Source organism: Pterocles gutturalis, unplaced genomic scaffold (genome assembly GCF_000699245.1).
Source record: "Pterocles gutturalis isolate BGI_N339 unplaced genomic scaffold, ASM69924v1 scaffold12130, whole genome shotgun sequence".
NCBI lineage: Eukaryota > Metazoa > Chordata > Aves > Pterocliformes > Pteroclidae > Pterocles > Pterocles gutturalis.
The window spans coordinates 52,268-68,112 of record NW_010146291.1 but is presented as its reverse complement, the minus strand read 5'-3'; the positions used below and the strand labels follow the sequence as shown (position 1 = coordinate 68,112).

The following is a 15,845-nucleotide window of genomic DNA, read 5'->3' as shown; positions in this document are numbered from 1 at the left end:
CGAGGGGAGGGCAGGCCATGCCGCAACCGTCATCCTTCTCCTCAGCCCTGCTCCCGTCCTTGGGGGTGTCCCTTGGACCCCAGCTTTGCCTTTGCAATGGTCTTGGTGAGAGGGGTCTGTGGTATTTCACCGCCAGGTTTCTTGCTCTTTCTTGTCCTGTCTAGGTCCTGAGCTGTGTCTGATGTGGTGGTGCTGGTCTGAAGAGGTGGTTTGGCATGTTCAGGCTGATATCCCTCCCGCTATAGCTTGTGCTCTTGAACTTTCGCCCCCTTTGTATTCGCTGTGGCACGGATTCTTCTGTGCTGTGTCAGCACGCATCTGAATGTTTTCCATATATTTGATAATATATGCCATTTACCCTGGGGTGTGTTTCAGTGTACGTTAGGGATTGGGTACATACGACTGTTGAATTTATTGATGAGGTCTGCAGGCGCAGTGCTCTTGTCTGAATATTCTTGCACAACAGTTGAACAAAGTTGTTCTGGTATGTTGTACAGCTGTGCTTTGGGTCCCTTTTCTATTCTGATGCAAGACCTTGGTGAACCGCCCTGGCTTCTGCTTGCGGTACTGCGTGCTGCAGAGCATGATCATATTTCTCACTTCCTCGCAGCTGGCAATAAGTAGGGTTTTTTTTCCGCACTACTGTGCCCCTCCTCTTTCCTGAAATTTCTGTTCATCGTGTCCTCCTGATCATCAAACCCAAATTTTTGTTGACCTTTTAACTCCATAATTCTCAGCTTCACTCAGCCCTACTCTGTGCAATCTCACACATTTTAGCCACGGCTAAAAAGATGTGGCCTCCCTAGCTGAGTTTGCGGGGCATTTCTCCTCATGGAGGGGAAAGCTCTTTTAAAAATTCCTGATTAAGATTTCCCAACTTGAAAGAAGTAGAAGAACCTCAAACTGGTGGTCTGTAATTCTTCATGCAGAAATGTAGCTCTCTGATTCAGGGCAGATGAGAGTTTCATTTCTTTACAGCTTTCATTTCAGGAATATCTGGAAAATCTCCAAAAATACAGAAGCTTGTTATGGAATTAGCTGCTCTGCCATGGAGGTGTGCCAGGAGCCAGGATGTTACAGACCGATTAAATTTTAGGAGTTAAGCAAGTTGTAGTTTTGAGTGGTACAGCTGAGTTGAGTTTCTGTCAAAATTTTTTTCTTGCATAGAGAAGTATTTGTCTTTTTTATTTGCAAAACCTTTGAATAGTGGTCTTGAAAAGTATTAATGCAAATGGCTAATATTTAATGGCATTGGTGATAGCTGGTAAAATGCCTAGAGCTGAGAAGCTGCTGATCATCTCTTGCTGGAATGGAGACTATTGACTGTTCTGAGAGACTTGGATGGCCTAGCTTGTTTCAGTAGATGCAGAAAAGTCCTCTGGCTTTCCTTAGAAGTGAAAAGTAGCCATGTAATATCTGAGGAGCCTGCTGAAAGAAATGCCTCTCTGTTTAAGGTGACACATCCAGTGTGCAGACCTTTTCCAAAATAAACTTGGAATAAATCCGTGACTTAGTACTGCTGTCTCTGTGAGCAGGTTGAAATAACAGTTACGCCCTTGTGTAACCATCCCTGCATTCTCCTGTTGATATTTAATAGGTATAGTTAGGTTAAGTTTTACAGTATACCTTTGTTGTTAGGCAGCGCGGCAGCATCAAGGTTACTCCAGTTTGCTATGGAGTACGTTACAAAGGAGGATGCATTTGATAATCAGAGTACTTGTCATTGTAATCTGCCATCTTCCTTTTGGACTAGTACCTTTTACCAGTTTATAAGTGGGATGTTCTACAAGACCAGAAACTTGAGCTTTGAGAGCTCTTGGTCTTGCTAAAGTGATCACTGTTTCCTTGACATCTTTCTGCTGGCCCCAGTACTCAGTGCTGTGAGGAGACCTTGCTTCAGCTGCTTGTAGAAAGCCAACACAATTTGCCTTCTCTGGGACTGTTGTATATCTTTATGTTGACTGAGGCGAAGGCACAGGGAGGAAATCCAAGTGCATTTGTCACATTAAATTCTACCCTCAGATTATCCTTAGATGTTAAGAGCACCAGGTTAGGTATTCAGAGGAGACTGCTGAGTTTTACTATCAAAATACAGGGTGCTATAGTGACCATTAATATCTGATAAACTATTACTTTCCATCTATTTTTGAAGGTCTTAAAATGCTACTAGCAGTGAGTGCTTTACATGTAGAAGGCAATGTTTTAAGTTGCATCAAGAATGCAAGTTATATAGAAAGGTCACAAATTTTGCTTCTTAAAACTGACCTCAGTTAAAAAGAATCCATCTTTTATCAAATTTGATAATATTATCAGCTAAACTTTTTTTGTGTCAGGTACTTCTTTCTTGTATTATATTATTTACTTTCTGATTTTGTGACAAGATTTGTATTATGGAAATATTTGTTAGATGAAAGACATTTCAGTAGCACAAGAAGTTTGATAAACTTAACTTTGTTATTGTAGTTTATATTAATAAATCTAGTCACAAGTTAGGGCACACTGAAAAAGGATCACTTATAGGGAAAATATGTGACTAGTTCTTAGACTTGGTGAGGCACACAGTTTTCTTTCTGTTGCTGCGAGGGTACGTTAAAAGAGAAAAAATACTTTTTTGAAGTTAGTATTGCATTTATTTGTACTTTGCCTAAGCTTTCTTCATTGAATTGCAGAAGAGTTGAGAAACCTGTAAACCTGGCAGAAAAAACACTTCAATGGCATCGTACATTTCTTCTGATGTACTCTTAGTGCTAATTATTAACTTTCTTTTTTTTTTGCCAGATCTGTAACGGCATACCTGAAGTCAATAATGTTTTCCAAGCTAACCCACTCTCGGAACATTGCTGTTCTCTGTCGAGGTGTTCATGCTTCACTGAGTTCTGCTACCTCAGTTGCTACTAAAAAAACTATTCAAGGACCTCCATCCTCTGATTTCATATTTGAACGTGAGGCTAAGTATGGTGCCCACAATTATCACCCACTACCCGTTGCTCTGGAAAGAGGAAAAGGTATTTTATTTAGGTTTCCCTGGGTGGTGTAGGTGGGGTGGGATCATGGCGTAATGATTTTGACATAGTTTCTGAACTTTTGGGGAGTTTTTTGGGGGGTGGAAGGGTGGGTTTGTAATAATTGATGAAATAAAGACAGCTAATTGCTGGTTAGAGGGCTGGATCATCGTACATAAGGCCGCCTGATAAAGTTGTAGTCTCTCTAAAATGATTTATCTTAATAGAGGTCTGAGTTCTGATAATCTTCATAATTCAGAATAACTCAGCAAGGAAGTTTCAAGCAGCTTTGCTTCTTCTGTTAGCTTGTCTGGAGAGGTTTAATGTTAATGTGAACATGAAAAGGTGCATTGGAACCCTATTTAAGTCCTTGTGTACTGTTCCTGTATTATTGTTTACTTTAAATTTACTCTGGTCTTGAATTACATAAGGGCTTTTTATGCTCTGTAGTTCTATGAGTTTGTATTGAAATGCTATCAGTGTAGTGATCCAACAGTTTTTCTTTATCAGTACACGTTTAGACAGCCCAGAGCTGACAGTCTCTTAAGTTTTGAGACTATTTGGGTTCTGTTTGTTTTGTTCTTTCTTTTATGACCTCAAATTCTTACTAATTATCTTACAAAAGTTTTCCTCTCTATATTTTAGAACCCAAAACAGGGGCTTGGAGGGGAAGTAATATTCTCATATTACTTACTAAGTTAGTGGAATGGCAGCTTTATCTGGGATTGATCTTTTCTTGATTCCTCATTGGGCAATTATTTGTACTGTACTAGTTTGTTACTCATGCTCTCCTTGTCAATTGATTATTTTCCAGTCAGAGTGCCTTTTCGGTATGCCCTAAGGAATAGTGAGAACACAGTTTGTATTTGACGAGGTTGCAGTGTAACTTTTAGCTTGTACCATTTCGTATTATCTCAGGTTTTCTTTTATTTTGTGTATTTACCATCCTTTTGCTTTTCTAGGTATTTATGTGTGGGATGTTGAAGGTAGAAAGTATTTTGACTTCCTGAGTGCTTACAGTGCTGTTAATCAAGGCCACTGTCACCCAAAGATTGTGAATGCTTTGAAAACTCAGTCTGAAAAACTGACCCTTACATCCAGAGCATTCTACAATGATGTACTTGGAGAATACGAGGAGTTTGTCACCAAAATGTTCAATTATAATAAAGTTCTTCCAATGAACACAGGTAAAAAAATTAATTTTATTTCCATTTTATTTCTTGTCTGTGAGATTCAGTGGTAACATTTGGTACTGCATCAGTGGCTTGTCTCATGTGCAAGCGTAATAATGCTATTGCTTTTTGTTTTAGGAGTGGAAGCTGGAGAAACTGCTTGTAAATTGGCTCGAAAGTGGGCATACACTGTGAAAGGAATTCCAAAATACAAAGCAAAAATTATTTTTGCAGGTATGTTAAGTGTGTGCAGTGAGTTAAGGTTTTGAGGAGGAAGAGAGCTCCAGATTGGCTCTAGCACTCTCTTTCCTCCTATAGCTATAGGGATTACTTTGCTGTATTTTTAATTTTTTTTTTCACTGAGGCAAGTTTATTGAAGGTCTCTGCAACCTTTGACTTTTTAAAAGTGTAAGCAAAGATCTCGGCCTTTTGACAGGTGTGATGGGTTTGCCCTTGGCTGGGGGCCAAACCACACACCCACTCACACAATTTCCACCCCCCACCTGAGGATGCAGGAGAGAATTAACAGGGTAAAGGGAGGAAAGAGAAGGACTCGTGGGTTGAGATAAGGACAATTTAGTAACTTAACTACAATAATATGCAAAATAATACTATATACAAATGAGTGATACACAGTGATACTGCCCCCCCCACTCGATGACCAAGGCTCAGCCTGTTCCCGGCTAACGATCCCGGAGCAGGGAGAGTCCCGAAACCACACTCACGGGATGGAGATAACAGTCCGAGCGTCCCAGACTGAGAGCTGACCAGGGTAGGGGGGAAGGCCTTGGGAGAGCAACCACCTGGAGAAAGATGACCCGGAGCAAAAGAGATCCGGAACCAAAAAGGGCCGATCTTCCAGAGGGTCCTCACCTATATACTGGGCATGACTATGTTATGGAATAGATTATTGGCCACTCTGGGTCTCAATCCCGAACCTAAGATCAAATCCTGGGCTGGTAACTGGGGCTGTGCTCCCTCCCAGCTTCTCCTGCTTGCGGACAGCCAGAGAAGCTGAAAGACCTTGTCAGCCGCATAAACATCACTTTTTATCAGCTTTCTTCTGAGCACAAATCCCAAACACAGCCTCTTGCTAGCTATTATGAAGAAAGTTAACTCTGTCTCAGCTTAACCCAGGACAATAGGTTATGTTGTACTCGCGTATCGGCAGTTGATGATTCTGATGAAAATTACTGTTGTGGCTACAACAGTCTTTGCAGGACCTTAAGGTTCCCTAAGTGCTACCTCCTAAATTGTGAAGTTAGATCTTAAATATGTTCTGTTGACAAAATACTCTGTGTATCTTTCTGACTAGTTGATTTTAACCTTAAATAGTTACCATGAATGATAAACTTTTTTTAAAATGTAATGTCCTTTAAGACATGCGTGTGACCTTAACAGAAGTGATTGTAAAAGCAAGAAGTATGAATATAATTCTATGACAAATCAATTTCAGATCCCTTTCCTTGTGGAGGTATGTGCACCCAGAGGCAGTGAGGATAGTTGTGCTTGGTCAGGAGCTGCTGGCAATGTCTGGTTTTGCAAGGGAAATGCAACAATGAACTTAAATCCAGGAAGGAAACCGTAGTTAATAATATGGTTTGTAAAGCTTTATAAATAGCGATTGAATATATAAAGTGGAGATTGTTTGTACTACTTAACCTTTTCAGTTTTTAAAAATTGATGAGCGGTAGCCTGGAGTCACATGGGAAGTGAATTCAGTCATCCATGCTCTTTTAACTGCTGCTCGGGTGTTAGAGTGCAGTGTCACTTTATTCCTAATTGGTTGATTTTTATATACCTTTCTCTTGAATTAATTCCCCAAATTGCTGCCACCCCTCTCATAGGTTCCACATTTGGGTTAAGCCTGCTTTTCCCTACCAGTGGTTTTCTTCTGCGTTCTTAAGATCTTCCAGAAGCCGGCATTAACCCAGTAAAGGCGTATTGTGTTCTTGGTTATATAATGAAGGTACAAGCAATATTGCCGAAGTAAATATGGGGCCCTGGAAAGTCCTGATTATATTCATGGTGTGCTTCACTGCTTCATCTCCCTGTTCTGCTTGACCTGTAACAAAGAGAGGTTACCTGCCCTTGAAGAAATAATTCTGCTTTGCTAAATTAAAGACTGTTTCTGTCTAACTCAAATAACTTGCATTTGGTACTCTTTGGTTATAGGTGAAGTGTTTTAGTCAATTCAAATGTTGTTCAGTGGTTCTGTATTTTGTAAAACTTTCCAGAATAAAGCTTATTACTTAAATACTGACTTTTTAAAAAAAAATTGGTCCAACTGCAAATACTATTCTTGACTTTTGGTATATATAGTAGCTGAACCATAAATTGTCAGTAGAAAACTTTTATAAATTGCAGTTCATAGTTGAATATTGCATTATGTTTCTGGGATCAAATAGCTAAGATTTTTTTTATTTCTTCTGGGAATTCTTTGAACAAATATATTTCTCCCTCCTTTTCTTCCATATATATTTTAGTTTTCTCTTCAGACAATTAACTTTTAGTAAATGCTTTCTCATCTTGATAAACTGGATATGCTCTCCATTTTTATGATCCCATCGCCTTAACCACAATATATATTTATGTGCCAAGTAGTTGCGGAAAAAAATAGCAATTCTTCTGTTGTCAGAAGCCATCATTTTGGCAGAAGTAAGGTCTCTCGGGTAGCTAGGGTCAGAACAAAATTGGCTTTAAAGATCAGCCCAGAGAACTTGACGTAGATTCTGTTCTTGAGAGTGAGCCAATACAGAGACTGGAGTGCTAAGGTAGAGCCAGCCTGCCGTCAGCAGATGGACTGCTCTGCTTCACGGGATGCGATCTTCAGGGCTTTGTTTCAGGATCCAGTGAATTGCACTAACATAACCTCGAGATAGCAAGCGTGTGACTCCCGAAAGCATGGCAGGGATTGCTCTGCCAGGAGACATTGCTGTGGTGAACAGTGTAATGCTATTTACGTTTGCGATTAAAAAGGAGGGATGCCCAGAGCTGGCTGTGTCAGTAATAATTGACTTCAGGATTTCCTGCAGATTGAGAACATCCTCTGCGCCTAGGAACACAGTTACACAAAGAAATTGGTGGGGGAAAGATAAGTCTTGTAATGCTGTGAAGGCGTTGAATCCTTAATCTTCCTTAGTCTTATCAAGCACTTTATTATTGATTAGCTGAGAGTGTGTTAGTTTAACTGAAATATTAACATGAATACATCATAGTCTTGGTGGTAGTTGGTTTCTAGACATTTTAGCTGATGCTTCTGTATGAAACAGTTAATTGTCACTATATTTTTACAAATATAAATAGTGTCTCCTGGAACTTTGAAATGCACAGGAATATATTATTTTAATTTAGGCTTACTGGCAGTTTTATTTTTAGGACCTAAATTTTAGGTGGTGTTTACTTTTTTTTTCTGTATTTAATGAGTAATATTTATGTAAAAGTTGTACATCTTCCTTAAAAAAGTTGTTATCTTCCTGAGTTATTTTCAATTTTTGAAACTACTAACAAAGCTTATGGAAGTTATTTTGTATACTTGCCAGGTCTTATGGTATAATTTACTTTTATTTTTATATGTGCTTTTGATATAGCAACACAATGTATTTATGGCATCAGTGTAAAATGCTAACAATTAGCAGAAGGATGCTAATATGCTAATGTTGGACAACTCTTAAAATGCATCACCAAATGGAAAGTGTGATGTCCTATAAACTGTTCTGTTGCTTAGTTTTGTAACAAACCCCCTCTTTTTTTTTTTTTTTTTTTAAAAAACCCCCTTTTTTTTTTTTTTTTTTTTTTTTTTTTCCTCCCTTCAGCTGGCAACTTCTGGGGCAGAACCATGTCTGCCATCTCTAGTTCTACCGACCCAACCAGCTATGATGGATTTGGACCTTTTATGCCGGGCTTCGAAGTGATCCCTTACAATGACCTACCAGCTCTTGAGGTATTTGACAGTTTTTGTTCTCTTGTAAGAAATCATTTTACAGTGTCTCTTTGGTAAACAGCAAGGAGGGAAAATCAAAAGTTTATCCTTTGAAACGTGCTTTGACATTAAGATATATATGTATCTAGACATAGATAAGAAATATATATGTTATAATTATATACAGGAAGCATGTGTAAATTCTGCTTTGGTTTTGATTTTCAGTTTTGCTTTAGGATATAAAAGGAAAACCACGTGATGTTTCATGCTATGGTGTTCAAGATACAAAAAAAGAATAGCAGATAAACTGTAAGGGAATTTGCATCAGTAGCATACATTCCAAAGTCAGGACTTGGATTCTGAAACTAATATCTTTACCAACTTTTCTCAGAAATGCTGTGGAGTCCTCAATGACCACATGACTAGAATTCACTGCAGTTACAATCAAGTTTTTCTGGTTTCACAGCTTCCTTAAAACCATGCTAGGCTGGTGTTTCACTTAAGCTACTGAAATGCTAGTGATTCTGCATTTCCCTGGGTTTTCTGAGAAACCTCTCATTTTTTTAGGACGAGAGGAAATGGCCTCAAGTATGCCAGGGGAGGTTTAGGTTGGATGTTACGAAAAAGTTCTTCACTGGAAGGTTTATCAAGCACTGGAACAGGCTGCCCAGGGCAGTGGTGGAGTCACCATCCCTGGAGGGATTTAAAAGGTGTGTAGATGTGGCACTTAGGGACATGGTTTAGTAGTGGACTTGGCAGTGTTAGGTTAACGGTTGGACTTGATCATCTTAAAGCTCTTTTCCAGCCTCAGTGATTCTATGAGATGCATCATGTCAAGCTGTTGGGGAGGACTGACCTTGATTAGTCTAAAATTTCCCACCCTTGTATGTAGGCTTAGGTATTAAAGGGTAAATGGAGCTTGATGGCAGCCACAAGGTGCTGGACTTGGGAGCTGGGAGGCAAGAGGCTTCCAGCCAAACACCAATAGTCCTGAACACTAGGAATGTTGGCATTACTGCTTTTCCATCATCTGGGTACATTGTCTCCATGAGTGACAAGTTGGTTAGTCCTCTCTGCCTTTTGGGTCTGCTCGGTGCAAGTGAATTGTCTGTGGAGGCTGGAGGGTTTGTGGGACAGAGATGCTTGCCTCCTAGGACTTTGGTTAGGGGAAACAAGGTCTCTCAGTGTATTATAGTGGAAAAGCTTAGTCAGATTTGCACCTACATAAGGCTGCCTGTTGTGAAAGCTCTGTAAGTATTTAGTGGCTTTCAGCCAGCTTTGGGGCTTTGAATGCACTCTGGAGACCTGAAACTTAGATCCGCGTCTGTCAGATGATAACTGAATTTGTTCTGTTTATGGGGCAATACTGGGAAAAGCTGTAGTAAATTCATGCTGGGAATCATTATATCTCTGAAGTCTTGTGACCTTCTAAACATTTTAGACCTTGATGGTGCAAGAATGTAGCTGTGGACTTTGCTCTAAGGTGACAATTTTTTTTCAAGAGGCTCCTTTCTTTTTTATTTGAGGGAAGCATTGAGAAATTGTTTGTCTTGTATGGGGTAATGCAAAACTGAGTGTATTTCTGAGGTAATTTATGAACTGACCTGATAATCTGCTTCTCTGGTTTTGCAGTTTTCAATGTTTGTAATTTCCCAAGAAGTACACCAGGCCAACCATGACATAGGCTTCTGTGGTTGAACTGAAATGGTACTTGGGGATAACTGTCCGACATGAATACTGTTATCATCACTTGAGATAGAACACCAGGGTTAGAGGTAGTTTCTGCTACATGTACGCATCTCCGTATTTTCTAAATTTAACCTGAGTAAAAGTTTTTTCTTTTTGTCTTTTCTATCCATATGTCCATTGTCACAGCGTGCCCTTCAAGATCCCAACGTAGCAGCTTTCATGGTTGAACCAATTCAAGGTGAAGCAGGTGTGGTTGTTCCTGACAAAGGTTATCTCACAGGTGTGCGGGACCTCTGCACAAAACACAATGTAAGGAATTCATGGTAACAAAGTGGCTTAAACATTACACGCTATGTTGACTGGCATAGTTGGTAAGGTCAGCCTCTATGCAAGGTACAGGACTTCATATACTGTTTAATAATTTCATTTTTTTTCCAGTGGAATGGGGTAGGGATACTTCTTGTATTTCCTGGCAATACAGTACCAGGAAGTACTTCTTAGTGCACATTTTTCACTGTTTCTTACTGCTGTCATTGATTTAAGTTTCTAATGAATGTTCTTGAAACTGAATTTTTTTTAAATTAGTTTAACTTTTAATTTCTCTTTCACATTATAAGTTTGTTGGGCCAGAAGCTGGTTACTGCAGTGGTTCTGGCATGACTGTCAAGGAACCTTGTTGCTGGGGTGCATGAGTGCTTCCCAGAGTTAGTAACAGTAATGGGTCACAGAATGAAACACTGAAGAAAATGGTCACATTTCTGCTGAAGGGCAGAGGTCTTACAGTTTTGTTCTTTTGTTCGGCATTTTTTCACGTTCCCTTTCATACCACATTCCTGACTCCTATTATGAATATTATGTCCTCTATGAATTCTAAAAAATGTTTAGTTTTGAAAATAGAGTGCTGGGTCTGTAATTTCTGTTCTTTGATAGTGAAGATACAGTGAAGTAAACTTGCATTCAGTGTCTCTGGAAGGGTGGGAAGATCTGTTTGTATATCTCCACATCCTTTAGTTGTCTTCGGGTACTGCTGCTTTTCACAAGCAGGCTGCTGTGCCTTCTTATTTCAGGACCAAGTTGGTCAGCTTCTCCCACTGGCCTAGGCCATGCCCTTTGTAAGCATAAGGAAAACAACAAAAAACGGTCTGCTGATTTCCAGCTTTTTATTCCCTTGGTGTTGCCTGTCTGATTTAAATCAGTGGTCTCTGTTCCAATAGCATTCTGATTCTTTATTTGTAAGTGCTACCCATAAATCCTATACCTTCAGAGGAAGGTATTGATAAATCATTAATAAAGTTGTCTTCATTATTGCTGTGATATTTACCTCTCAGAAAAAATAAGAGCCGCTTTACAAATAGTAGTACATGGCAATAATGCAGCTTAGGAAAACAAGATAAAAAGCTTGGATTTAGGTTCTCAGAGTTTAAATTTAGACACGTAGACATCAGGGTACAAGACCTGCAGAGCTGCTAAAATGTGATTTTTCAGAAACTTCCAAAGGTCAACGTACGAGTGATGCACTGGGAGTAAAGATGGATGGTTCCTAACTTTTTGGAAATCCTACTCATTATATCACCAATAGCTTTTGGTTGGACAGTGTCCAGCTCTATGTGGAGCATGCCTAATGTAGAATACGCTAAAGATGTCAGGGAGGGCAGTATGTTCGCTTGTTAGTAGTTTCACATTCCATAGCATACGTCTGTCTCCAGGATGTTTGGAGGAGGTAAAGGAAGTACCTTCATGTACTGCAGCTGCAAGATTTTTCACTTACGGTGTGCAACTCTGCTGCATTGTTTGAATTGAGTTAGGAATGGGAGTGAAAGTCACTCTGTCTTATGTGTGAGTGAAAGTCATTCTGTCTTATGTGTGATTTTTCTTCGTTTTGCCTTTGTAAAGGTTCTGTTTATTGCTGATGAAATACAGACTGGTTTAGCCAGAACAGGGAAAATGCTGGCTGTTGACCACGAAAATGTGAGACCTGATATAATTCTTCTTGGAAAGGCCCTTTCTGGTGGCTTATATCCTGTGAGTAACAAAGGAATATCCATTTGTTGAATAATGATTTTTAAAAATAATTAACACTGAAAGTCTACTGGTTGGAAGGCAAACAAGTCTGATGTTTGTTGTGCTTGGAAATTGGTGTTTACAAGATTAACTATGATTTATGATGCAGGTAGTCCACTATGTGAGAGGCACATAAGAAACTAATAGAATACATAATGTTACATTTATAGCTGAAATGGCTATATAGTATCCTGAACTTTCTGTGTTGATACTTGACTTGTTAGGGTGACAAGTTGTTAGATACCATCCTCTTAGGCTGGTGATTTTTAGGTGTTTTGTCCCTTGTCAATAAATTGAATAGATTTAGTATGTTTTCTTCAGTTTGATTTTATCCTATCAGGAAAATAAGTGTCCAGTGGTCAGCCTGTCATTCTGGAACTACTGGTTAGCCCTTTGTATTCTCTCTGGACAGCAGTTTGTCACAGTTTTTGCTGTGATGAATTTCTAGATGAATTCTGTAAAGGAAAAAAAATACTAATATATGTTAAAACATATATTATAAAGCTTTTTTTGAACAACTGGCATTATTTCACTTGTTTGGCATGCCCGCATGGCTGCTTTTATCCTCTTGGAGTGACTTAAACTCCTGCTGATTAGACTGGAAGTTACAGCCTGCCTTGAACTATTTTGGCCAACTGAAGCTATTTCTGAGTTGTTAAACAGAGTGTTGAAGCTTAAACTCTTGAAATAATATTCAGTTTGGAGAAATGCCCCTCAACTGTAGTTAGAAATTATGTGTTACCGGTATAGCTAAGTGTTTTTAAGGGGATTAAGCTGCTAGGTGATTTTCAGGTATGCTCTGCTCTATACAGAGCTGGGAATGTAAATGTAATTTATCACCATAGGCTGAAAATTATCCTTTTCTGAGCCCCAAGGAAGTTTGCTTCAGAGATATTTGAGTTTACTGTTCTAAATATATATATGTAAATGAACTGTCTGACCTTCCCATTTTAGGTCTCTGCAGTACTGTGTGATGATGAAGTTATGCTGACCATTAAGCCTGGTGAACATGGATCTACATATGGAGGAAATCCGTTAGCTTGCCGTGTTGCAATTGCAGCACTGGAGGTTGGTGTGTTGTAATAGAGATTTGGATTCCAAAGAAAAATCTGATCTGACCTTTGCTTAAATAAATGGTATAATTTGTTATGCTGCAAGTAGAAGTCTAGCTTTAAGAATGGAAAATTGGTTGTGGTTAACTGTTTGCATAGATCAAAAACCAGATTCTGAAGTCTTTACTGGAAATGTATCCTAATTTCTGTGTATTTTATAGTCTGAATGTCTTAAATGACAAAATAAAATGTATCTAGGGGAAGTTTCAAGGCACTTCTGTAAATTTGGTAAAATAGTTTCAGTAATTTCACAAAGACACTTTTAAATTGGCTCATTTTACTATTCCGTATTGCAGAGGCTGCTGCTCTGTGAGCTTGATAACATGTATATGCTACTGGAGCTCAAACAGAAGCTAGTAAAATGTCTTGTCCAGAGCCCATATTTTAACTATTCAGTGACTGCATAACTGACCACATTTAATACATGTCACTCAGCAAGCCTCATCATTACCTGATATGTGGACCTGGACAGATGGAGTCTTCAGAGGTTTACTGTTTACTTGTAAATAAAGGTGAATGAAAAGCAGTTAATTTAGAGTAAAGGTTCAGAGAGATTATTGTTGCTTGTAAACATGACTGAGTAAAGGCTTGATACTAATCTGCTTGGATCTGCAGCCTTTCCAGTGACACTTTGGATGCAACAGCTTTTGTATCTCAGCAATTGTAATGTCATTAGTCATGCATTCCAGTGTGATACTTAAAAAAATGCGGTGTTCTTCGTTTGACTGTAGATCTGACTTCCCTTTAGGTTATTGAAGAGGAAGACTTGGTTAAAAATGCAGAAATAATGGGTAACTTACTAAGAAATGAACTCATGAAGACACCGTCTGATATTGTAACTTGTGTAAGAGGAAGAGGACTATTAAATGCAATTGTAATTCGGGAAACCAAAGGTAAGGAAGTCTAATCAACTGCACAATCATGGCATGAAAAAATGTTTTTGATTTAAATTGAAAGTATCTTAATGGAGTATGGGAGATGGCTTATAGGCATCACATTTGGGTTCAGATCTTGGCTATAGTGCTGTAGTACCTACTGAAAACTTAGTCAAGTGACTGTTCTATTAAAAATAGAGGGTTTTTTACTAAGTCTGAACAATTTTTTTAATTATTTGAATTATTTTATTATTTGATAATGTTCAAACCTGATGGTGAACCTAGGTCCCAACAAATACATTTTTGTCTCCTCACCTGAAGAAAACCAGCCACATCTGCAGAGATAGTTTCTGTCAGATTGTGGAAGGATTGTCTGAGGTTGGTTGTTCCAGGATAGTTAAAAGAGTACAATGAATACAGGAGGGTACTGGGAAGGAAAAAGCTAATGACTGAGAACAAATTTCTAGGAATTAACAACTTGAATTATATCAGAAAACTGCTTAGAAGCCAGAGAGGACAATTATTTTTGTCATGAATATGCTAAGTGACAAAGTGCTGCAGGGAGGTGTTTTAATTTCCAAGGATGTGCACATAATGGACTGAAATACAGGCAGAAATGTAACCTTGTCTGTAGTCCTGTCCAGATGTTCTCTTACCTCCCCTTCGCATGGTTCTCTGTTTTAAATTTATTTAAATTGACCTAAATTGCATAGACAAGCACTCAGCTGTGGAGAAGCAAAACTCAGAGTACTGGAGGCAAACTTCTGAGTCCCTTCAGACAAACTGCAGTTTTGCAGCAGTCTTGCATGTTCACTGCAAATTCTGGGGAATTGCTCAGAAATGACCGCTCCATTTGTGAAGACGCTTTATCTTTTCACTGCCAGATGGCAAACAGTTTACAGTCTGGCCCCATGTGCCAAGTTCTGCAATTGTGCCACTTTTTCTGCTGTAGTGTGTCTTTTTTTTTTTTTTCTTTCTTTTTCCTTTAATTGTAGACTATGATGCCTGGAAAGTGTGTTTGCGGCTTCGTGATAACGGACTTCTTGCCAAACCTACTCATGGTGATATCATTCGGCTGGCACCACCGCTCGTGATTAAGGAGGATGAAATCAGAGAATGCATCGAAATAATTCATAAGACCATTCTGTCTTTCTGAACACATGGCTTCCAAAGTATATCTGCTGACTGACCCAGCGTGGTGTGTTGAAATATGTGCGATGAAGGCCTGCTCTTGAAGCAAGCATCTCTTCTTCCTTTTATGCAAGAGGACTTAACTCTTAAAATGTAGCTATGTCTTTAAATTATAATGTCTCTGAAGAAAACGAGGAATGATTTTAAAGAGTTTCCAGTCTTACAAAACTTGGAAATAAAGTGGTGAGGTTCTGTTCATCTAACTAAGTACCTACTGAACAGTTAAGCCAGAATGTTGGAGGGGAGATACCTGTAGAAATCTGTTAATTGTTGAAAGTCTTGGCCAAAGTTTAAAGTGTAATTTTTATATAATTTAGTAAGGGTGGTCTTGCACTCTCATAACTCTCCAAAATATCGCATTTGGCATTTTTGCCCCTTGTTGAGATGTCTGTAGGGTGGATGTATTATGTATGAATTTCTGTTTCTCATTTGTAGCTGGAAAAAACTTCTCACGCTGAAGTTTTGACAAACTGGATGTTAACGCTGGTGAACTTTTCAAGTATCAAGCTGTGTTCTCTATGTAAAGTATTTTGATTGTATGACAAGAGATGCTGTTTTCAAGCCTGGTCTTGATGTTTGGCTTTGCAATCTTGTAAAATAGATCTAAGCATACAGATCTGTTTTTACTGTTATAAAACTCTCTATAATCTGGATGTTTATATTAAAACATGCATTGCATTAAAAAAAAACAAAACGTGCAAATGAAATACACAGTGTATTCAAAAAGAGCAAGCCCCACAGAAACATGCAGTCGCCTCTGTCCAGAGCCACAGCAAGTGCTGCCTTTGTAGTCTGGGTATTTCTGTCAGTCTCTTTATAAA

The 15,845-nt window shown here is 38.8% G+C and overlaps 1 protein-coding gene across 1 annotated transcript; it reads left to right on the top strand.

Annotated features, from left to right (window-relative positions):
• The first annotated feature begins 2,781 nt into the window (after window positions 1-2,781).
• On the top strand, window positions 2,782-15,206 carry OAT (ornithine aminotransferase). Its single transcript, XM_010085692.1, has 9 exons — window positions 2,782-3,005; window positions 3,965-4,189; window positions 4,313-4,408; window positions 7,990-8,117; window positions 9,972-10,094; window positions 11,679-11,807; window positions 12,801-12,914; window positions 13,707-13,851; window positions 14,829-15,206. The coding sequence occupies exons 1-9, from the start codon at window positions 2,807-2,809 to the stop codon at window positions 14,987-14,989; spliced, it is 1,320 nt and encodes a 439-aa protein (XP_010083994.1). The 5' UTR covers window positions 2,782-2,806; the 3' UTR covers window positions 14,990-15,206.
• The last annotated feature ends 639 nt before the right edge of the window (window positions 15,207-15,845 follow it).